Raw genomic sequence first — 22,461 nt, 5'->3', positions numbered from 1 at the left:
TGTCAAGATTATGTCGGCTTAATTGACTGGCAAAATGTTGTTATAAGCGAGCCCCCATTAACAATAGAAATTTCGAACGAAGAACTAACTAACATGATTTCTTTGGTTCCTGATGAAATAGGGTTATTAAAATTCCCTTGTCATTCACAGGCAGTTGAACAAGCAGTTAAGTTAGTTACTGAAGCCTCTATGGCGGTTTATGGCTCTGAAGCACGAGACGGATTTATTAGAGCTCGTATTGAATCAAGACAAATATTGCCGCAATTTAATACTAAAAAACAATTCTTAGCAGTTCTAGAACAGAAAAAATAAAAAAAAATATTCTAAGGGTGGGAGGGTAGGGTGGAACTCGAGATGCAGCCACCTCCACGTTGCACCATTCATCCACGTGGTGAGTTCTGGGTAGTTTTTCATAAAAAACTAGCTGAGAGCTGCATGTTTGGCTTTTTTTGCAGTTTTAAAGTATTTTTAATTTTAAAATTTTCAAGGTCATTTCGGCAGCCGATGGAATCGTCATAAGTTATTCGGATTTTTTTGGGTAAATAAGAACCCCGAAAGGCATCTTTTGTACACCCAGGCATATTCGTTTTCGAAAATTAGTTATTTTGGTCCAGTTTTCGCTCCACCCTATTGTCTATGTTGAGCATCGAGAAAACGCTTGTCAAAAGCATTCCAAATTTCAATAAGAAGGTCATTTTGCAGAACTAAAGGATAGGAGAATTGACTTAAAATATAAAAATATTCAAGGTAAGTTTCATTTTAATAAATTTACAATTTATTATATAAATATTCCTTTATATCAGTCGATAACCTGTTTATACCCTTTTTCCTATATTTTTATTTAAAATATTTACTCTAATAAAAAAGCAAAGTTAATTTTCGGAAAACGATTTAGGCATTTAAAGTTATTTTTACCTGCTTAATAGGGTAAATATCTCGGTACATATTATTGTGTTTTATCTAAGTCTGTATTTTTTATCTAAAATATAAATGCTAAAAGATCTTTCAAACACTTTAAAAAATCAATAGTTTGATTTGTTTTTTTTATTAGAGTAAACTATAAGTTTTCAAACCAAAATGACCCCCCTGAAGATTGACCCACGAGCCGCCACTGCAGCTTAAAAGCTCTGAAATTATTAAAATTGGAATATTAGCTTATTTTCCCACAGAATACATAAGGTTCGACAAGTATAAAAGTTACTTTTTTTAATTACTCGTTTAACGACTTTTTTATTTACTGGTTTAACGATGTTTAGTTTTGTAATTTTTACACTTAAGGAATGTTATATGTTCTGTAAATAATAAGCTAAAATTCCAATTTAAACTATTGAAGTTTTTTGTAGAGTCATAGCCCTGATGATGCTCTAGATAGAGATTAATATTTTTCTTACGCTGAATACGTCTTATTATTTTATTTCCCGATAGTCAATTACAGTGTACTATTGACGAAATTTAATTGAGATTTTGGTTTTGCGTTAGTATTTATACAAAAAATATTGCATCGGGTCTCCTTGTAGCACAAATAATTAGAAGAGTTGTTACACCGTAAAATCGTTGCATGACAGCAAGAATATCTAGCTTAAAGATTTTATTTATTGATTATTTTACTTTCACAAAAATAACTTTATTTTATTTGGAAGAGAAATTTCTACAACAAAACACATACCTACGTACTCTCTTATAAGTTGTTGAAAATGATTATTTTTCTGTCAACAATAATAAAGTCTCAAAAAACTACAAGTTTCGTCAAAATCTCGAACTTATATTGAGACTAAAAAAGACTACATCTGTATCGCCCTTAAAAGCATTATCAGATAATATCAACAGTTTCTAAAAATCAAATTCCTAAAAGCAGCAACTTTTAGACGGTACTTAGTGTATCCGTAATCTATCTGTAGTGTGCACGTCTTAAAATTTTTACAGGTATTTTAAGAATGTAATTATCAGAAGCAATTGATCAGGTCTGACGATGCTCTTAGAAGCGAAATACGTGTAACCTATTTTTAATCTAAATATAAGTTTAAGACCAAATTTTTGGACCAAGCCAAGTAAGTCTCTTTAAGAAATAATGAACGACTACTTTCAATAATAAAAGTTTTCGAACTCCTTACTAACATTTCGGAAAACTTCATCGTAATCTGCTGCAATTCGCCTTTTAGGATTTTAAGATTAACAATATCATTAGGTTGTGTTTTGGATGGACCAATGAAGGAAGAAGTTTAAGGCTGTAAAATCCGGTCATTTTGGAGGCTATTCAATTGGCTCCCTTCTGTCAATCCATCTATTTGGGAATCTCTCGTTCAACTACTATCGGCCCGAAAGAGTCTTATAAGGTGGAACATCGTCCAGCTAGAATTTTAACAAATCTTTCTGTAAAATTTTAATTACCCTCTGTATCAATCTGAGTCTCTAGTTCATGAGTGATAAGAGTATCAATAGTCTCTTCGAACATATTAGCGTATACATCATCCCATCAAATTTTCTTCAATAAATGAAAAAAACCAATAATGGCATTTCCAAGAATACTAGTATAACATTATCTTTTTGGGGATATTATTTATGTCCTTTTCGAAAAATATGCGGAATTTCATCACTCGATTTCAACATTTCCATACAAAAAATGACATACGTCGCTGACACAGAATCTTCAGCAGAATATTAGGGAACCCAATGTAATAGTTTTTGTGTTAACTCTACCGTGAAAACGCCAACATCTTAAAGCAAGGAAGTTTAATAGTCTCTGCAACTTTGAAATGCGATTATTCAAAAACGCTTGATATAATGCAACAATGTAGGATACCTTTAAAAACAGACATGAATGTCCTTTAAGATGATATACTACGAGATCTCTTTTTCATTTAGAGGGTTGCAAAAATAAGGCAAAAAATGTTCATTAAACGTGTCCCTCTTATAAAGGGACGTAAGAAGTACTGACTAGTCCAGATAGATGTAAATCGACCCTACAGAGAAACTTACTATCTTATAACAAAACTATAAAGAATAATGATCAACTAAATTACATAGCTGATAAAGTGTTTAAAGCTATTGTAAGAGCATATCATGAAAACTGTCCACTAAAGGTGAAGCGGGACAATCGCGGCACAATCTTAAGAAAATGCGATTTGAAGTACAAAAAGTAGTAACCTGGGAGCCATATTAACCGTAGGCTATTAACCGACTACAATAAGGCTATACGTAAAGCTAAGATGGATTCATAAAGAAGGTTCTGCGAGGACGTCAATGAAATGCCTCGACGACGACCAGTGCAACGATCTACAAAGTGCTCTCAAGAAAACGTGAACAGAAGCTGGGGTCGATAAAATGCCCCGATAACTTTCACATAAATCAGACGAGAGACGCTTGAAGTCCTGTCACAAACACACTTCTCCAGGTCCGAATTGCTTCATCATTTTGGAGAAAACGCTGGGCTAGCGCCCCGGCGACCATCCGAAGAAAACTGGCAATTTACCAGAACCATAATTTTGCGGTTGGTACGGTTGGGTGCTATTAAATCATACACTTTAACTCATAGCCCCTTAAATCCCCGGGAGGGAACGGCATTTATCCAGCACTACTTCAAGTTGGGCTGGACTTACTTTTACCCCACCTATTAGGACTAATTAGAGCCAGTCTAGTAAGGTACATCACAACGTGCTGGAAAGCTACCAACGTAATATACATTCCGAAAGCCGGACCACCAACCGCTGAGGCATCTTCGCTCAGTCCAATAAGCCTGTCATCCTTTCTGTTGAAGATCCTAGAGAAGGTCATTGACGGACACATCAGAGATGTTGCGCTGGAGAAACGCCCGTTCAATGTCCGTCAATACGCCTGACGTCAGACTTAATTCTCAATTGTCTTATAGCAAGCATCAGCAACTTCCTGAATCAAAAGAAAATGTCAGTGGCGGTGCTCTTAGACATAGCAGGAGCCTTCAACAATGCACCGCCTCGCTCACTCTGTTTGAAAAAAAAATATTGAAAGTAAAAATTAATGAAAAGAGATTTAGAAAGAAAGTATTTAAAAGAGGTAGCGAATAAAAAGGGGCTAAAATTTCAAGTAAGGGGTTTCTAAGGATCCTAAAAATGCGAACATAATTGATGTAAACATAAAAATGCGAACATAACTGAATATGTGAACATAATTGAATTATGTGATTTTAATGTTTATGTAGACCCTGTTTAGTCCCTTTCTCATGCATCTTAATATGCCCTTTTTATTTATTGTTGGTAATCTTAACCTTTGACCTTGCCAGAACCACTATAGCTTTTTATATCTTGTGACGAAAACCCTCATTGTTTATCCCTGATGTAGGAAAGATGATTTTTCAAATAAATTTAGTGGAGGATGACCGAAACAATTTTAGTTACCCTTAACATTTTTGGTGAAATCTAATCCACCCCAGTCGCATTAGACTTACATCTTCAACAGTTGCAAGTGTGAAGTGCAGGTTGTTATTAAATACACCATTATTATAACACTGAATTTGTTCATCACAATTCGCAGAATTTTAAGGAAATGGAGAATAAAAGGTGTTAATTTGATTTGGATCAGACAGGTGTTCCGGAATATTGGTATTATTTTTATCTCTACAAATGTTAAACTTTTTTAATGACGATCAAACCTGACGTTTAGTTTTTTCTTTACACAACAGATTTAGGTGTTTCCTTTTTTCTCTTCTAATTGTAGCCAGAGTATGAATTCTTAGAAATTTATAAATGTCCCAATCTTGTAAATCCCTTGTTGCCCTGAATTTCCTTAATGCCTCTTTGCGTTGTTTTTGAAAAAGAAGTACCTCAGATGTTAGCCAAGGAGCTTTAGGTTTAATAATTCTTGCTTTTTTTTTAAGGAGGAAATTTATTAAAAAGTATTTGAATTAAATTATTAAAAATTACTATTTTCCTATCGATATTATTTTAATATAAAATGTTATCCCATGGTAGGAAATATAAATTCTGCAAAAAAAGTTGGTTATTAAAATTTTTAAAGCACCTGTACTCAATTCGTTTAGGAACTATGGGTACCCTGTTTAAATTTAGCTCACAGAAAACCAAGTTGTGATCTAAGATGTTGTCTGCGCAAATGACCCCTTTATTATGTATCAGAGACACATTGGACACAAATATGGCATCAAGAAGAGTGCTGCAAGTAGCCGATACTCTGGTTGGCTGTTCAAACTGGTTGAGGTCTAGTGAATGTTTTTTAATATCTGATTATCTTCCTATATCAAATTTTTGTCGTCAACAATCTATACATGGAAGAATCATGATCTTGGCTAGGCAAACAATTGAAACGATTTTTTGTAATATTGATAAGTATGATCATCTTCTGTTAGAGAATGTTTTTGAATTCTCTCTTTCTTTTTGTAAGCGTTTTAATTTATATATTCTTTGTGTTTATAGGCCACCTACAGGAGATATGTCTATGTTTCTGGACAAACTTGATTCTATTTTATCCCAGTTGTCCCTACACTCTAAGGTTATATTGGCTGGTGACTTTAATATCAACTACACTGATGAAACCTTGCCACGTACTTCTCTTTTAAGTATTTTAAATTCTTACGACTTGAAAATGCACGTTCTTTCTCCCACACGAATAACTTCTTCACCTGCAACTACAATTGACTATTTCTGTACAAATTTTGATGACGTTTTATGCACAGTACTCCCATCTGGTATTTCCGACCATGAAGCTATTCTTGCTAAAATGCCATATAATACTGTATCATCTTCATCTCATTATATGGGAAGAATTTTCAGCACGAGAAATTTCAATGCTTTTTCTGCTGCTACAGCTTCGGTAAATTGGAATGCACTTGAAACGGCTTCTGATCCACTTACTTTATTTTTTCAAGTTCTGTGTGATGAGATCAATCAGTGCTTTCCTAAAATGAGGCTTAAAACTAAGAAACGAAAACCATGGGTTACAAGAGGCCTTAGAATTTGTGCTAAAAACCTCCGTTTTTTGACTAAATTGTGCAAATATACCACAAATGAAAATATCCTTGTATATCATCAGAAATACCGTAGTCTGTACAGAAAGACAATTAAAGCAGCAAAATCTAATTATTATAGGGATCGCTTAAATATGTCATCAAATAGGCAAAGAGAGTGTTGGTCGATTATTAATGATTTTAGACATTTTAAACGACTATTATTGTGATATACATAATATCTTGCTCAAGGGCATTCGTAGTAACATTGATCCCTTACACTATCTTCAACAAGTGTCGGCTGAGCATTCATTTTTCTTTCATCCTGTCGAACTTATCGAAGTAAAAAATGAAATCAAACGCCTAAAAAACCATAAATCATCTGGAGCTGATGGGATATCTTCGAGGTTGTTACTCTTTTTGCCTGATTCAGCCTTAAATGCTTTAGTTTCTGCCATAAACAATTCTTTACATAATGGCATTTTTCCTTCATGTTTAAAAGAGGCAGTGGTTATCCCTTTTCATAAGGGTGGAGATTTGGATCAGCCTTGTAATTTCCGTCCCATTTCTATTTTGTCTAGCCTCTCTAAGATAATTGAAAAACTTGCAAAAAGCAGAATTTTGTCCTTTTTACATCATAATGGCATTTTGTCTGCAAATCAGTTTGGATTTCAAGCCGGTAAAGGGACTCATGATGCTGTTTTTAGCTTTTTGGAGAACGTCTATGTGTCTTTGAATTCTGGAGAGTCATCGGCGGCAGTGTTTTGTGATCTATCCAAAGCATTTGACTGTGTGGATCATGGAATACTGTAGCTCTCTAAGCTCGATAAATATGGTTTTAGAGGCGTAGCGTTGCGATGGCTTGAGTCCTATCTATCAAATCGTACTCAGAAGGTTTCAGTGTCTGGGCGTTTGTCTGCTTCTAGATCCCTAAAATGCGGCGTTCCCCAGGGTTCAGTGTTGGACCACTGTTATTTTTACTGTATGTGGATGACTTGAGTTCATTGAAACTGCAGGGCAAGGTGGTTCAGTTTGCTGATGATACCACCATACTATGGAGCCATAAAAATTCTGACTATATTAAGACTTGTATCCTTGAAGACCTTCAGATTTTATCAGGGTGGTGTGCTTCCAACAGGCTCGTGTTTAATGTAAGAAAGACGTCTATTATGGGGTTTAAGTGCGAAGTTCAGGGTCTGATGTTTGACGAAAATTCCCTCTTGCAGAATAAAGAGTGCTGCAAGTTCCTAGGAATTACCATTGATGGTCGCCTTCGGTTTGAAGATCATATTTTACATTTAGCTGGGAAATTATCTTCTGGATGTTTCGCAGTAAGAATGGCAAAACAAGAGCTGGGAGGGGTGGTTGCACGTTTAGTGTACTTTTCACTTATTGAATCTCATATTCGGTATGGCTTGCCTTTTTGGGGTTTAACCAATAAGGGCTACTTAACATTATATTTGTTATTCAAAAAAAAGCAGTTAGATACCTGTGTTCTGCTAAGTTAAGAGATTCTTGCAAACCCCTCTTCATTTCTGAAAAAATCCTAACTCTTTTTTCACTCTCTATCTTAGAAACAGCTGCTCTTATTCACAAAATTCCCAAACTACCCTCTGACACTGGCCATTTGACTCGTCGTGTAAATGATGTTTCCCTACCTATTTCTACGTCTTCCCTTACCAAAAACTCATTAATTTACATAAGTAAAAAAATTTACAATCATGTTCCTCTGTGTGTTAGACATATATCGGATGTTAAAAGATTTAAAAGAGAATTAAAGTCGCTTTTATTGGCTAAGGCATATTATAACCTGGATGACTTTTTTAATGATAGGTTTTAACCTTGGACATGTTGGAAAGTTTTCTTTTTTTTCCTTTTTTCTTCTCTAGTTTTGTCAACAAGTTTACCTTTATTTAGTAATTGATTGTTTTATTTAGTTATCTTTAATTTAAGTATGTTCAAAAAGTTTTGTCTTCTTGTGTTTAAGTTTGTTCATTGTTTTGTCAGTTTTTGAAATTGTATTTGTGTTTTGTTTTTTTAGCTTGTAGGATGCTTGTACACAAGATTATTCTTACGTAATATAGCACATTTTCTTTCTTTCTTTCTTTCTTTCTTTCTATTTAAGTGCGATTATTATTTTTAAATAATGATGTAAGGGGATTACTTAAATTTAAAAGATTAATATTAAAGTCTCCTAAACAGAAAACTTCCTTAACCCACGGTTATTTAAAAGAAAATATGTTATCTCAAATTCATGTTTGGAAACCTCTAAAGCGCCAGTCCAAATAAATAGTACCACCTCGCCCAAATCTAAGCCTTCCCAGTCTAAGTCTAAGCCTCACTCTCCAGACAGCCATAACCTGCCACATCGCTCAGTTTCATCAACATCTGCTACAATATCCAGAGAGGTTCAATCTTTAAAAATTAGTTCTGATAGGGAGGCCATTGCTGCCTCTAAGTCCCTTGCAACAGAATTATTAGAGGTTGATTTTGTCATCGATAATAATTCAGTGGCGAATAAAGCAGCAAATAATATGGACCCGTTGACTCCACCAATAGTGCGGCTATCAAGAGACTCAGATGCGACTGATGGTCGCTATTTATTGGCCAGACTGAGAGACCCTTTCATCTTAAAACCTCTTAGGCTATTCCTTGCCTATCTGCATCCGATTGGCACTTGCATCAGAGGGACTTCCTGGTGACGTGGACTCTTTGCGGAGGCTCTACTTTCGCTGCCATGATGCCTATGGTATTGGTCCAACTGAAGTTGAAGTAGATCTGTTAGCCTTTAGGTCCTTCTTCTCATCAGAAAAGCTGCTACGCCTTCAAAAAATCAGAGAGAGTCATAGCAATTATTATTCTGGTGGATCTCCCGCCAGAAATAAAAATTTTTAAATGACTTGACGTGAACAGAGGATCAAGCACCCTCTGAAATACTGGACAATGGCAAGCTTAGTATTTTCTCTCTAAATATTCAGTCCTTAAGACATAAAACTAATGATTTATTTCTTTTACTAGAAGAGCTTCATTTTCCAGAAATCGTTGCCATAACTGAACATTGGTTGCATGTTGGTGAGCCTGTGATGGTGGATAATTACACTACAGTTGCCAGATTTGATAGAATAAATCTAACTCATGGAGGTACATCAAAGCTACTAGCAACGACTTTTCAATGGTAACCAGGTTTGATAATTTAGTTTCTGAAAAAATATTTGAATTTTCCATTGTTTACAATAATAATTTTGATCTTTACGTTGTTTGTATTTACAGAACACCTGATGCTGACGTAAATGTTTTTTTCCAAAAATTACTAAGCTTGCTTGAGTCTCTGCCGTTAAAAAGCAAACTCATTTTATGTGGCGACCTAAACATTGATTTTTCCAGTGTGTGTGCTGCTCAAGAATCTCTCCAGTCCATTTTCGACTCTTTTGGCTTAATCATGCATATTAAATCACCTACCAGAATAACTAAAACCAGCTCTAGTACAATATATTATGTCGTATCTTCCTTTGAGCCAGATTTCATCGATTGTACTGTCTTAAGCCCAGGTTTCTCAGACCATGAAGCAATGTTAACCAAGTTTTCCATAACTAAATCTAAAAGTAAAAATGTTCCACGCAAATTAGGCCGTATTTTCTCGGATAAAAATTTTTTACATTTTAGGCACCTTTGTCAATCAACTGACTGGAATATTCTCTCTGACGACGTTGATTCAGAATTCTCTAGATTTGTAAAAACGCTATCTAGTTTTTCTCACAAGTCCTTTCCTTTGAGACCTCTTAAAAAGAAGCAACATAACCCCTGGTCTACCCAAGGCTTGCGTACATCTGCTAAGAACATGCGCTTATTATCTCATCTTAAGAAATTTTCAGACAGCGCTTTTTTTCATGAGTACGTAAGACTTTATAAAAAGATTTATCAGAGAACTTTAAAAGCAGCCAAGGATATTTACTATAATAGGAGACTGGCTAAATCTAAAAATGTGGCTAAGGAAACATGGTCGATTGTTAATGCTTTGAGAAATAAGCCTTCTTTGTCGAATACTATCTCCACTTCATCTGAGAACCTTAATGATTATTTTGTAAATGTGGCAAATAATTTAATGAGTACCATAACTCCTTCCCATGATCCACTTTCATATCTTCCCATTGCAAATGAGAATTTCCACAGCTTCTTCTTTACGCCCGTAGTATTACCAGAGCTTTGCAGTTCAATTAGGGAAATCAAAAACAAAGGCTCTTCTGGAATTGATGGACTTACTCTCAAAATGTTTTCAAATCTGCCCGAATGTACATTATGTCATCTTATTACTCTAATTAATAAGAGGAGACAAAGATCAGTCTTCCAACTATCGCCCTATCGCTCTTCTTCCCACACTTTCAAAAATTATTGAAAGATTGATTAAAAAAAGACTTCAATCATTTTTGCTAAAATATAAAATACTTACTTCCCATCAATTTGGATTTTTAAATAACAAAAGCACAAATGATGCTATGTTTTCTCTTTTTAATAATGTAGACTCTAGCTTAAACAACCAACACCCTACAGCAACAATTTTCTGTGATTTTTCTAAAGCCTTTGATTGTGTTAATCATGACATCTTATTAAAAAAGTTGCAATATTACGGGTTCAGAGGAGCGCCTTTTGAATGGTTTAAGTCGTATCTCAGTAACAAAAGTCAAGCTGTGATAATTGATTCGACTATGTCTTCTTGCAAGCCAATACAAAGTGGAGTGCCTCTAGGTTCCGTACTTGGCCCTATTTTGTTTCTTATCTTCATCAATGACATTGCTAATCTAAATATTAACAGTAAAGTCTATTTGCTGATGATACTAGTTTTACCTGGAGTGATCCGGATATTTATAAACTTCATAGAACCGTATCAAGTGACTTAACTACTATCAAATCATGGTGCGACTCTAATCTCCTTTGTCTCAACATTTCCAAAACTAAAATGTTGTCCTATAAAAATACCTTGCAATCTTTTGTACTTGGTAATGCAACAATTGACGAAGTTGATTCTGTAAAGTTTTTAGGGCTAACTGTTGACAACTCGTTAAAATGGGACTCACATATTGACTCTTCATCAAGAAAATTAAGTTCCGCTTGTTTTGCGTTAAGATCAATTTCTAAGGAGCTTAGCCTGTCTACTTCTAGAACAGTTTATTTTGCCCTTTTTGAATCGCACCTTCGATACGCCCTTCCATTCTGGGGTACATGTAGTGCAACTCAATTTAGACTACAAAAGAGAGCTTTACGTTATACACTGAGACTTAAATACAGAAGTCATTGCCAGCATTTCTTCAAAAAATTTCAAACTTTTCCATCTTTATTCATATTTGAGTCCCTTTGTCTAATACGCAAACACGGTTCAGCATCTGATAGGCCTTCCCATAGTTATCTACTTAGAAACACGGAACATGATCTATACCTGCCTACCCCACATTCAGAGTTGGTCAAAAGTTCCATATTATATAATGCAAAAAAAATCCACAATCATTTGCCATTAGAAATTAAATCCATCGCATCTTTTTTTGCATTTCGTAAAGCATTAAAAGCATTCTTACTGGAGAGAGCTTTTTACACAGTTAACGATTTATTTTTTGTAATCATTGATTTAAAATTTCGCACTAGCTGATTATGTATTTTTACTATCTGTACATGTTTAGGTAGGATTTTTTATAATTTTTTACTTTTTTAAACATTTTTTACATTTTTTTTAGTAGAGAGATTTTTTAATGATCTTTTTTTTGACATTGTATACATTAAATTGTATATTTTATAATAATATTTTTGACTACTTACAATTTTTAAATTGTATTAATCTGTATATATTGTAGATAATCTATTCTATTTATTTATTTATTTATTTATTTATTTTTTTAAATTTTGTTTTGTTTTTCTTTTTTTTTAATTGTGTTTTGTTTGTATTTTTGTGTCTTTTTTGTTTTACAGCTTTGTCTACAAATTATAACAATTTCTTGACAATAAAGCATTGATTGATTGATTATCAAAATCAGAACTTAGGCTATTAAAATAGATCTGATAAAAGTTATAAAAACCACCAAAAGCATAATTTTTATTTTTGAATCGAACAATTAAGCGTAGTTCTAAAGATGATGCTAATGTTTTATTTTATAACTACCAAGTCGACCAAGTTATACATTTATTTTGTAGTTTTAAAATATAATTGCCAAGACTTTTCCAAAAACTAGCCGGTGGCTTCATGAAAATAAAAATATTTTAAATAATTAAATAAAGACTTTATTTTTTTAAATTATTTCAAAAAAACATGAACGTAAGCATCCAAAGACGACATCTGTTTAATAACACAAGACCGCAACTTGTCATCTAGGACAGCCAGTTTGCGGACAGTTTAATTCCGGCTGAACACGAGCGGTAAAAGCGGGCGCTGTGTCAACTCGGTCCCGCTGATTACTTATGTAAACATGATCTCGGGGGTGTAATTGGGCGTGCAATCAATGACGTTTGCGGTGGTGACTACGACAACGCGGACGAGGATCGTAGAATACCCCTCTCGGTTCGTTTGGCATTGCAAATGAGCAACGTGATGCATAGGCATTAGGCACCAGAGAAACGAAACTGATGGCTGATGATCCTTTATTGAGCCGAGGTTCGTTAGCTGCTCAGTGGCGGGTCTTGTAACGTTCAAATATAGTATAAAATAATTTTATAAAATATAATTTTATATACACTACCGCTTAAAAGTATATGCCCACCATGTATTCTTTTTAATATTTTAAATTAGATACAAAAATCTTTATACCTATATTTAGATTGTATTTCTTTTTTAAATTGCATATATGCTTAAACAGCATACCTATCAACTATGGTTCGTTGAAAAACACTGAGTATTTAAAAATAGTCTTGCAAATAACAAATAACAAACAGTGAAAATATGCACTTCTTCTAAAAAACTAATCTGTTTACAGCTCGTTTCCGATGAAATTTGAAACATTTAAAGGTGTTTAGCCTTGAAGAATTGATTTTGTGTAACATTGGTAAATAATTTCGCTTGCTTATTGACGATTGTCACCGTTTTTTTGCTAGTTTTTCAACATTCTTTAAAATGCCTAAAACAAAAGGAATTATCATTGGACTTCATAAGGCTGGAAAGACTAACCATAAAATTTCGACGGATTTGGGAATTCCAAGACGGACTTTATAATGCTAGGAAATTCACCAGAGAAGGGCCTATTAGCAACAAACCTCGATCGGGAAGGCCAAAAACAACAAGTTCAAAGGAGCATTTAAATATTATAATTACAAGCAAACGCAAAAGACGCCTTGCCGCCCCTGAAATCACAGCAAAAATCAACAAGGAGCGTAAAAAAGTGGTCAGTGTTTTGACAGTAAAATGGCGACTTTATAATGCTGGTCTTAAAGAACGTTTGGCTGTATCAAAACCGCTACTGAAGGATCTTAATAAGAAGGAAAGACTTAAGTGGGCCCAATCACACAAAGAATGGACCATTGATGACTGGAAGAAAGTTCTTTGGAGTGACGAGTCGAAATTCGAGGTTTTTGGAACGAAGAGGCGAGTTTTTGTTCACCGTTATGCCAATGGAAGGGTCGCTGAGAACTGTACGGTGGCCTCAGTTAAACACGGTGGTGGTTCGGAGGATCTGCAGTGGGCGATCTAATTAGAATAGAGGGAATTCTTCGAAAAGAGGGTTATAAAACAGTTTTAAGTGACAATGTACTTCCTTCTGGTACTCGAATAATTGGGAAAAACTTCATCTTTCAACATGACAATGACCCCAAGCACACGTCGAAATTGTGCAAGCAATATTTAGGTCAATTACAAAGGCAACATCTTCTGAAAGTTATATAAAAACGTATCATCCATTTTTCTCTAAGAGACAAAACGTTGTAATGTAATCTGTGTAGTTCTAGGCTTGATGATGCTCCGATAGGAACGAAACACGTGCAGCTTTTAAGCTTTTAAAAAATTATATGGATTTGATGAGACCGTGACCTTTGTCTTGTTTCTGAACGTTATGGTATGGCTCCCACATTCACCGGACCTCAATCCTATCGAATTACTGTGGGATGTACTGAATAGACAAGTGCGAAAATCATGCCCCACATCAAAAGAAGACTTGTGGAGGATCATCCAAGAAGAGTGGCGCAAGATACCTCAAGAAACTTTGGACAAATTAATTAGAAGACTACCGAAACTCTGTGAAGCTGTTTTTAAAAATCGAGGCGGGTATGTAGATGAATCCAAAATTTAATTTTCTTAAATTTAATTAATTAAAAAATGTATTATTTATATTCGTTTTGTTATAAATAAACCGTAATATTAACTGATGGGTTTATTATTTTTAGTTATAACTTTAAAACAGTCATATATAGGCAAATACTTTTGAGCGGTAGTGTAAGAATCATTCTAATGATTCACTGTGATGTTGTAGTTTAATCAGAAACTCGTCAAAATATAAATAACTTTTTTTACAAAACTTTTCCAAAATATAAATGAACTTAAAATACCAAATTATACTCATCTTTATAATAAAGCCGAATTAATTCTACGTTATAAAGTCATTACTGTAGACGGCCTCAAAATATTTTGAATGGAAATCCAAGAAATAATAAAAGAAAAAAAAATAAAACGGAAATATATCAAATTACAGATTGCTACGTTTGGTGCCAATATTATGTAATCCCAAGTTCAGGAATCCCAAATCAATCTAAATTTATTTAATTAGCCACCGATTGTATATTTTATAAATAGTATGATTGATATTATCAATAGTATTCCAAACTATTCTCTCTCTTATGACACCTTTGTCAATCCCCCTAATATTCAATATCCGGAGTTCCCAAATTTTAAAGAAATACCTCTAGCTGAATTAAAGATAATTCTGAAAAACATGAAGAATATCGGAGGCGGAGAAAATGGAATTTCAAAAAAGGTTTTGTGTGACGTATGTAATGTAGCTGCAAATCGACTTTTAAATATAGTAAATACTTCACTCTCAAGCGAAGTGTTTCCAGAGGCTTGGAAAGTGTTAACAATAATCACTCATGAAATATTACTTCAAAAGCTTGAGATATATGGGTGTAGAGGTATATCCCTGAATTGGTTTGGCTCATGTCTTATGAGAAAGATGCGGAGTGTGTCTTTGTCTGGCTCAGTTTCAAGTTTCCAATCTGTAAGTTGCGAAATGCCGCGCGGGTCAGCGCTGGGACCTATGTTATTTCTTTTGTTCATTATTGACATTTGCCTAGTGGAAATTATGGGCTATTTGACACTTTTTGCCGATGATGCAAGCATCATGTGGAATAAGGTGTGACCTTACTGACATTATTCTTGACAGAAATAAATTAAACAATATAGAAAGTTTAAAATTCCTTGGTATCAACATAGACAGAAAACTAAATTTTGATTGTCACATAAGCGCCGTATCAAAGACACTGTCTTCTAATTGTTACGCTTTAAGAGTTATTTCCTGAGAGTTGGATCAAAGTTCAGTTAAAATGACGTATTTTGCTCTAATTAAGAGTAATTTGAGATATGCCCTTCCCTTTTGCGGGTAGCTGCAGTGGTTATCTCCTTAAGTCTTTGTTTGTATTACAAAAGAAAGCAGTTCGAATTATTAACAATGTTGGATTAAGGGAATCATGTAGGCCTGTATTTTTAATAACAAACTTATTACCTTACCGTGTCTTGTTTATTTATATTATATAATAATAATAATAATAATAATAATAATAATAATAATAATAATAATAATAATAATAATAATAATAATAATAATAATAATAAACGTCTTTTATTTAACAAACAAATAATTTACAGTTGTGATTATCATACATACATTTCTATAGGGATATAAGAGAGGCGAAGTCTAGCCATGTGGCTACTCTTACTTAACCTACCTAATCCCTTTGAAGTGAAAATAAAACAATATCATGCAAGTTATTAGCGAATAGCTCTTTAAATGTACGCACACATTGTAGAAAGAAAAGAAAAGTGACTTAAAGAATTATTATACACAACGACAAACTGTGCGATACAAAAGACCGTAATATAGCTTTATCCAATAGCAGGTAGAGATTTTTTTTAAAAAGTAGATAGATTTTGAAATAGTTTCAAAGCCTAGTCCACTTCAGCATACTATGCCAAGACCTGTTTATAAATTCTTCAAATATATTATAAGGTTGGTTTATTACACAAGTCAGATACACTTTTCCTGGTTATTCTCCCATTTTTTTTATTTACTCTTTTATATTTTTTATTAAGTATTGCCTCAACATGCTCATTTTAAGTGTCTTTTTGTCTTTAGTAAAAAAGAAAAAGAAATCCTTTCTTATTCATGGTGAGTTTGTTGATTAAATAAAAACAAACGCATTTTGTATTTAAATTTGTTAATATTAAATATTTTAAAATTATAAGGTATGGAATTATATAAGGTGATTGCATTATATGAAAAGGATCTTTTATACATAGATGTTTTATGTAACGGGATGGAGAATTTGTTTTTGTTTCTAATTTTTTGTCCATGCATGCTTGTCCTTGGCAGAAATTTATTTTTAGGAGTATTCGAGGTGTTAGTGGTATTGAGAAGCTTATGCACAAAATTTGAAAGATGTAGTTTTCTACGGCTTTCCATATTTAGCCAGTTAGATTCTACAATTTTATGAGTAATATGGTCATGCTTCCTGATTCCGTATATCAATCGACAGCATGCGTTCTGTACCCTTTGTATTTTTTGTTTATCGAGAGCTGTAAGACATGGACCGTATATAAAGTCACCATAGTTGAAATGTGAGAGTACTAATGTGTCGCATAAACTTTTTTTCAACGAGTAGTTAAGAATGTGCCGATTATTATATAATAATTTCAGCGCACAGAAGCTTTTTCTTGTTATATTCTGAACGTGTGCACTAAATCTGAGATCTTCGTCGATAGTTAAGCCAAGATTTTTTGCGCTGGATACGAATTTTAATGTAGTATCATTTATTTTTAATTTTAAGTTGTTTTTAATAGAGTTTCTTTTGATTTTGCTGCCAATACATAATAGTTTAGTTTTGTCAGAATTTAAGTTTAGGTTATGTTCAGCAGATAATTCTTTAATTACCTGAAGATCAGCGTTTATTTTATCGGCCATTTCTTGCGATTTGTTATAATCAAAAGAGACATAGATTTGTGTATCATCCGCGTATGCTTGTGTTTTACAGTATTTAGGTGCGAGAATTATATCAATAGTGTAAATAATAAATAGAAGGGGTGATAAAATAACTCCTTGTGGCACACCCCAAAGAACATCCAATGCATTCGACGTAATATTGTTATAGACCACCTTTTGCGACCGTTTGCTTAGAAATGAATTAATTAATTGAACATGAGTCCGCGTCGAACCCATAATATTTTAGCTTAGCTAATAGGAGACGGTGATCCAGAGTATCAAAGGCCTTGGAGAAGTCTAGAAGTACCAAAATATTTATGTAGCCTTCATCGCAGGCCCTGAATATATCATTAAGCACAGATGCTAAAGCAGATACTGTACTAAAATTCTCTCGAAATCCACATTGATTATCAGGCAGGATTTTATTAACAGTGAAATAAGTAAATATTTGGTTATAAAGGATTAGCTCAAAAATTTTTGACAGGGTGGGAAGAATACTTATGATCCTTAACTCAGAAAAATAGGAGGGCTGACTATTCTTTGGTAGTGGGATTCCTAGAGCAGTTTTCTAGATTGTTGGGAGTTGTTTCTTCTCTATGGCCGTGTCAATAATGTGTAAAATTATATGATCTATTAAAGGGCTACATATTTTTAGCATTTTTGCATTAATTTGATCTGTACCAATAGCGTTAGTTCGGATGTTATGTAGAGCGGAGTGTATTTCATCTATTGTAGCTAAAGAAAATTTGAAGTTTATTTCTGGGTTGAATATATGGGTGTTATATTAGAAAATTTGATTATTTGAAGGATTTGATATGGATTGCAAAAAGGATGTAAAATAACTATTAATTTCATTAGGATTTGAGAGGTTACTTGGTATAATGTGTTTTTTTTTTGCGAGCGAACATTTAAAGCTTGAAGAGTTTTCCAGGGCTTAGCTGTATTGTTTAATTGAGAAGTATTTATAATATATCTCTTTTTTGCAGCTCTAGTGGCAGATAATGTCTGGTTACGAATATTTTTATAGAGTAAATGGTCAGCCTCCGATCTAGTTTTTCTATACTTTTGCCAACTTTTATCTCTCAATACTTTTAGGTGAGAATGTCATCATTTAACCAAGGAGCTTTTGGTTTTGTTGCTCGGACCTCTATTATGGGAGCATGTTTATCAAAAAGTTCTATAATGAAATGGTTGAAAAGTTCTAGTTTACTTTCTAAATTCTCTTTCCATAAAATTTGATGCCACGACATATTTAAAAGATCATTTTCAAAATTTAGTTGATTAAAATTTCTAAATGATCTAAAAGAGAATATTCTAGGAGGTGCTTTTTTAATATTAAGAGACATATTAACATATACTAAATTATGGTCAGAAATTCCATTTGAAGATATCGTTCCACATTGTTTTACTATGTCAAAATTATTGATAAATATAGGATCAATAAGAGTGCTTGAGGTCGCCGTCACTAGGCTCATTTATAAGCTGTTGCAGACCATAAGACTCAAAAGTATCCAGTATAGGATTAGATAAATTAAAAAAGTTGATGTTAAAATCTCCCAGGTACGAAAGTATATCCGCTTGAAGAAATGTCTCAGATATTATGTTTTCAAAATCATTTATCATATTGTTTATATTTGTGTTAGGTGGTCGATAAAAAGCTCCAATTATTATATTTTTATTTGGAAGTGTAATTTTTAAAAATATGTATTCTAGTTGATCAGATGTTTGAAAATTAAAACCAGCTAGTTGTATGTTTTAGATTACTTTTTACATAGGCACCAACTCCCCCACCTTTACCAGATTGATCCTTGTGATAAAAACAGTAGCCAGGTATATTCAGTGCATTAACAGATAAATTATTGTTTAGCCACGTCTCGGTTAACATAACAACATCGAAGTCATGTTCAACAACCAATGAGGTAACTCTTGAAAACCATTGAGAATTACATTGAGTTGTGCAACCTTCATGCTTTATAAGAGAACACAGGTATATACAAGTATAATAGTGAAATTTTTCATTACCAAATGAAACTTATGCAACTAAAGGAGTAAATGCGTTAAATTTTAAAAAATTATCAAAACAAAAACAAAAATGTTATATGTTTTAAAAGAAGTAATATTATGTTATCAATATTATTTATATCTATACTGAACCAGAGATAGGCTTACAAAATTAGTAGCCGTTAATTTAATTATTAATTAAATAAATATTATAACAAATTTACAAACGTTAATCCCACCTAACCACTGCAAAAGGCGAAAGCAAAGAAAAAGAATAAATAAAACAAAACAGCATCTCAAGCTCTTCACAAATTTACCTGCATGAAAACAGCTCCACTTCTATATTAATACAGTCAAAAAGTGGTTGTAAATTAATTTTAAAAGAAAGGAAAATTATATAGTTGTGCAAATGTGAAAGTTTTACTAAGAGAAAAAAAAAACGATACTATAAAATATATAAGAAAGCAAGAAAAGATATTATAAACTACTATACTGGCGCAAACCTTCCTAGGTATGAATTTGCATGAAGTTTTGGGCACGGTGCCCCTATAGCACAATCCCACTCTACATGCAACATTATTAGAAATATAAACTGAAAAAAAAAAACGACATTCATGTTCAATTAATATGATTATCAGGTATATAAAGTGTTGAATAGAACTGAGGCATTTAGGAACAAAATAATTAATAATAACATAAAATTTCCGAAATGAATGTTCAGACCCTTATATGTATATTTAAGCTCATTAAGCAAGAAATGTAACTCAAGGAGAGAAAAAAAAATAATGATAACCAACTTAGTGACTAAAAGAGGCAGTAAAGTTATTATAAGTTAAAATACATTGCTAATCTATGGAGAAAGGTCATTAGAAGATCTTATAAGTTTCCTCTCACCTGAGATAAGAGCATAAACCGAACCATTATATGACCACGCCGATTTTCCATAAGATTCGCGAGCACACTTAAACACCTTAAGGTTCTCGGGAGTAAGAACTGTTGTCACTATACAGTGCGAACGTAAAGGTTGGAATAAATTCATTTAAAATTCAGGGGTATGTTCAAAAAAAAAACGCTCGGACATGTCGATTTTTATTTTTAACTGCGGGTTTTCTTACTATAATTTTATGTATACAGGGTGGCCCAAAAATAAGTTACGGTCATCAACGTAATTTTTTTAAATGTAAACACCTATTTTTTATTTTAGATTTAGGTTCTACATCAAATTCTAAGTACATTTCATGTACCATGTCCTATACCTAAACTCGACCGTTGACGATTGAACACAATAAAAGGCTATTTTTGGAAGAGTTATTTATATCAAGCAACCTATCAGTTATTGTTTGGTTATTTACATTTGTGGTTGGTGTTTTTGATTGTTAACTTGTCACAATTTGTTGACATCAAATAATTTTGAGTGAATTTAGTTTGATTTAGATGCCTAAGCAAAGTTTTGCCTGTGTTAAGTTTATCAAAAGATAAAATTAAAATTTCAAAAAATGGTACGTCTTAGTGAGCGAGAGCGAATAGAGATTTTGATGATGATTGGTTATGGAAACAGGATGCGCACTCAGATGGAAGTCTGTGAAATTTATCATGCCAAGTATCCTGATAGGCCACGTATATCTCAAAGTACTGTCAGTAAAATAGAACAGAAATATCGGGATTTGGGTCATGTCAGGGCAGTGGCGGCTCGTGGGGTTAAATTTTGGGTAGGCTATAGCAGGAGTGCCCACTCACGATGAAGCCCGAAGAATCATATAATAGGCCGGTGTTGTCAAGTAATTATACATTTGAAACATTAACTCTAAGAATTTTTTCCAAAAAAAAAAAACATTTTTTTTTCTATCAAATTTAAAAAATTTGGGAGAACTGGAGAACTAAAAAGGGGGACACTATGAAACGAAACGACAGTAATTAAGCTTAATATGTACATTTATTGTTACCTACGTACATAAAAGTAACAAGTAAGTACTAAAAATGGCACAGAAAGAAGGAGTCATTTAAAAGTATTTTGAACACAAATTATCAGTTTTGAGTTTTATTACCTATAAAGCAAGTTAATTCTTCTATCTTTGTTTCGTGTAAATTTGTCAATTACCCTATCGTAAAATGTGTCCCCAGTTTCCACTAATTGAGCGAGAATGTCCTTTTGGGTTGATAAAATAAATAAGGATGAAAGCCGATTTTGAGTCATTGTGTTCCGCAAAGATGTTTTTATTCGCTTTAACGTAGAAAAAGTCCTTTCAACTGAAGCACTGGTTGCAGGTATTGTAGCTAGTAAACAGAACAACTTGTAACTTTCAGGAAGAATTTCATTTGTGTCGTTATCACGCATACTTTTAATTAGACCCAACAAACTTTTATCGTAAAATTGTTCACGGTGTATTGGTGAGAAAATGGTTTCTAGTTCTGTTTTCAATAATGATTTATCAAAAAGTGCTCCATAAGTATTTATTAACGAGTCCAATGGTTTTTGCGGAAATACTCCTCCATATTCTGAAAATGTTTAAGTATCACCCAACTGCAGAAATTGAAATTTGCTATAGTCCGAAAAACGTTGCTCTAATTGAGTTATATTATTGTCCAAAATTTCAAAAAATATTCGTCTAAATTTAGTTTTGGCTTTATCCAAAGTGCTTTGATTAATATCATTTTTAGGTAAACCACCAAGTTCATTACGATTTAAGGTAAGTTCTGTATTTGTCTCGCTAACAGCAACGTTAATATGCTTAGAAAAGGTCAGGTCATTTCTCCAGCTTTTTAACACTTCAAGACATCTGGAAACGGAACTGTTACAAAACTGGATGTCATTATTTTTTTTCTGTAACACATTGTATAAGAGATCTGTTTGTTGAAATATGTCGCTAAAAACGTTTAATAAAAATACGATTTCCAGATCATCCAGTTTTCTTTTAAACCCATCTGCCTGCCTAATTGATTTCGCATTTAATTCTGGACAATTCATTATCTCCTGAAATACTTCAATTAATTTTTTTCTCTCCTGTAATACGGTATTTAACACTTTAGCATTCGAGTTCCATCTCACTTCGCTATTTGTAGGAATTCGTTAGGAATAGGTTTGAGCAATTAGTTTCGCTTTACAGTCAAATTTACCAATCACACTAAACAGTAAATCGCGTAACGCTGGAGCATTTCGATCTTCCCCTAAATCAAAGAATCCTAAGAAATATTCTTGAACTATGCCTTTTGCATCTACTAACCTGCATACAATTGAACACTGTGCCTTTTCAGTTTTATCGGTTGTTTCATCAACAATACATGCAATAAATAAAAATGGAAATTTCGTCTTTAATCAGATCAATGGATTCATTTTGTATCGTTTTTGAGAGGCTTCTAAAATAAGTCTTTTTT

General features: G+C 33.2%; 1 protein-coding gene across 1 annotated transcript in view; it reads right to left on the bottom strand.

Moving 5' to 3' along the window:
• Positions 1 to 2,285: 2,285 nt before the first annotated feature.
• LOC126734126 (peflin-like) overlaps positions 2,286 to 22,461 on the bottom strand; it is a 66,135-nt gene continuing 45,959 nt past the window's right edge. The window contains exon 4 of the mRNA XM_050437660.1: positions 2,286 to 2,349. Within this exon, the coding sequence (XP_050293617.1) occupies positions 2,301 to 2,349 (49 nt within the window). The 3' untranslated portion in view covers positions 2,286 to 2,300. The remainder of the gene's footprint in view (positions 2,350 to 22,461) is intronic.

Source organism: Anthonomus grandis, chromosome 3 (genome assembly GCF_022605725.1).
Source record: "Anthonomus grandis grandis chromosome 3, icAntGran1.3, whole genome shotgun sequence".
NCBI classification, from domain to species: domain Eukaryota; kingdom Metazoa; phylum Arthropoda; class Insecta; order Coleoptera; family Curculionidae; genus Anthonomus; species Anthonomus grandis.
The sequence above is the reverse complement of the archived record's forward strand: the minus strand, read 5'-3'. Positions and strand labels throughout refer to the sequence as shown.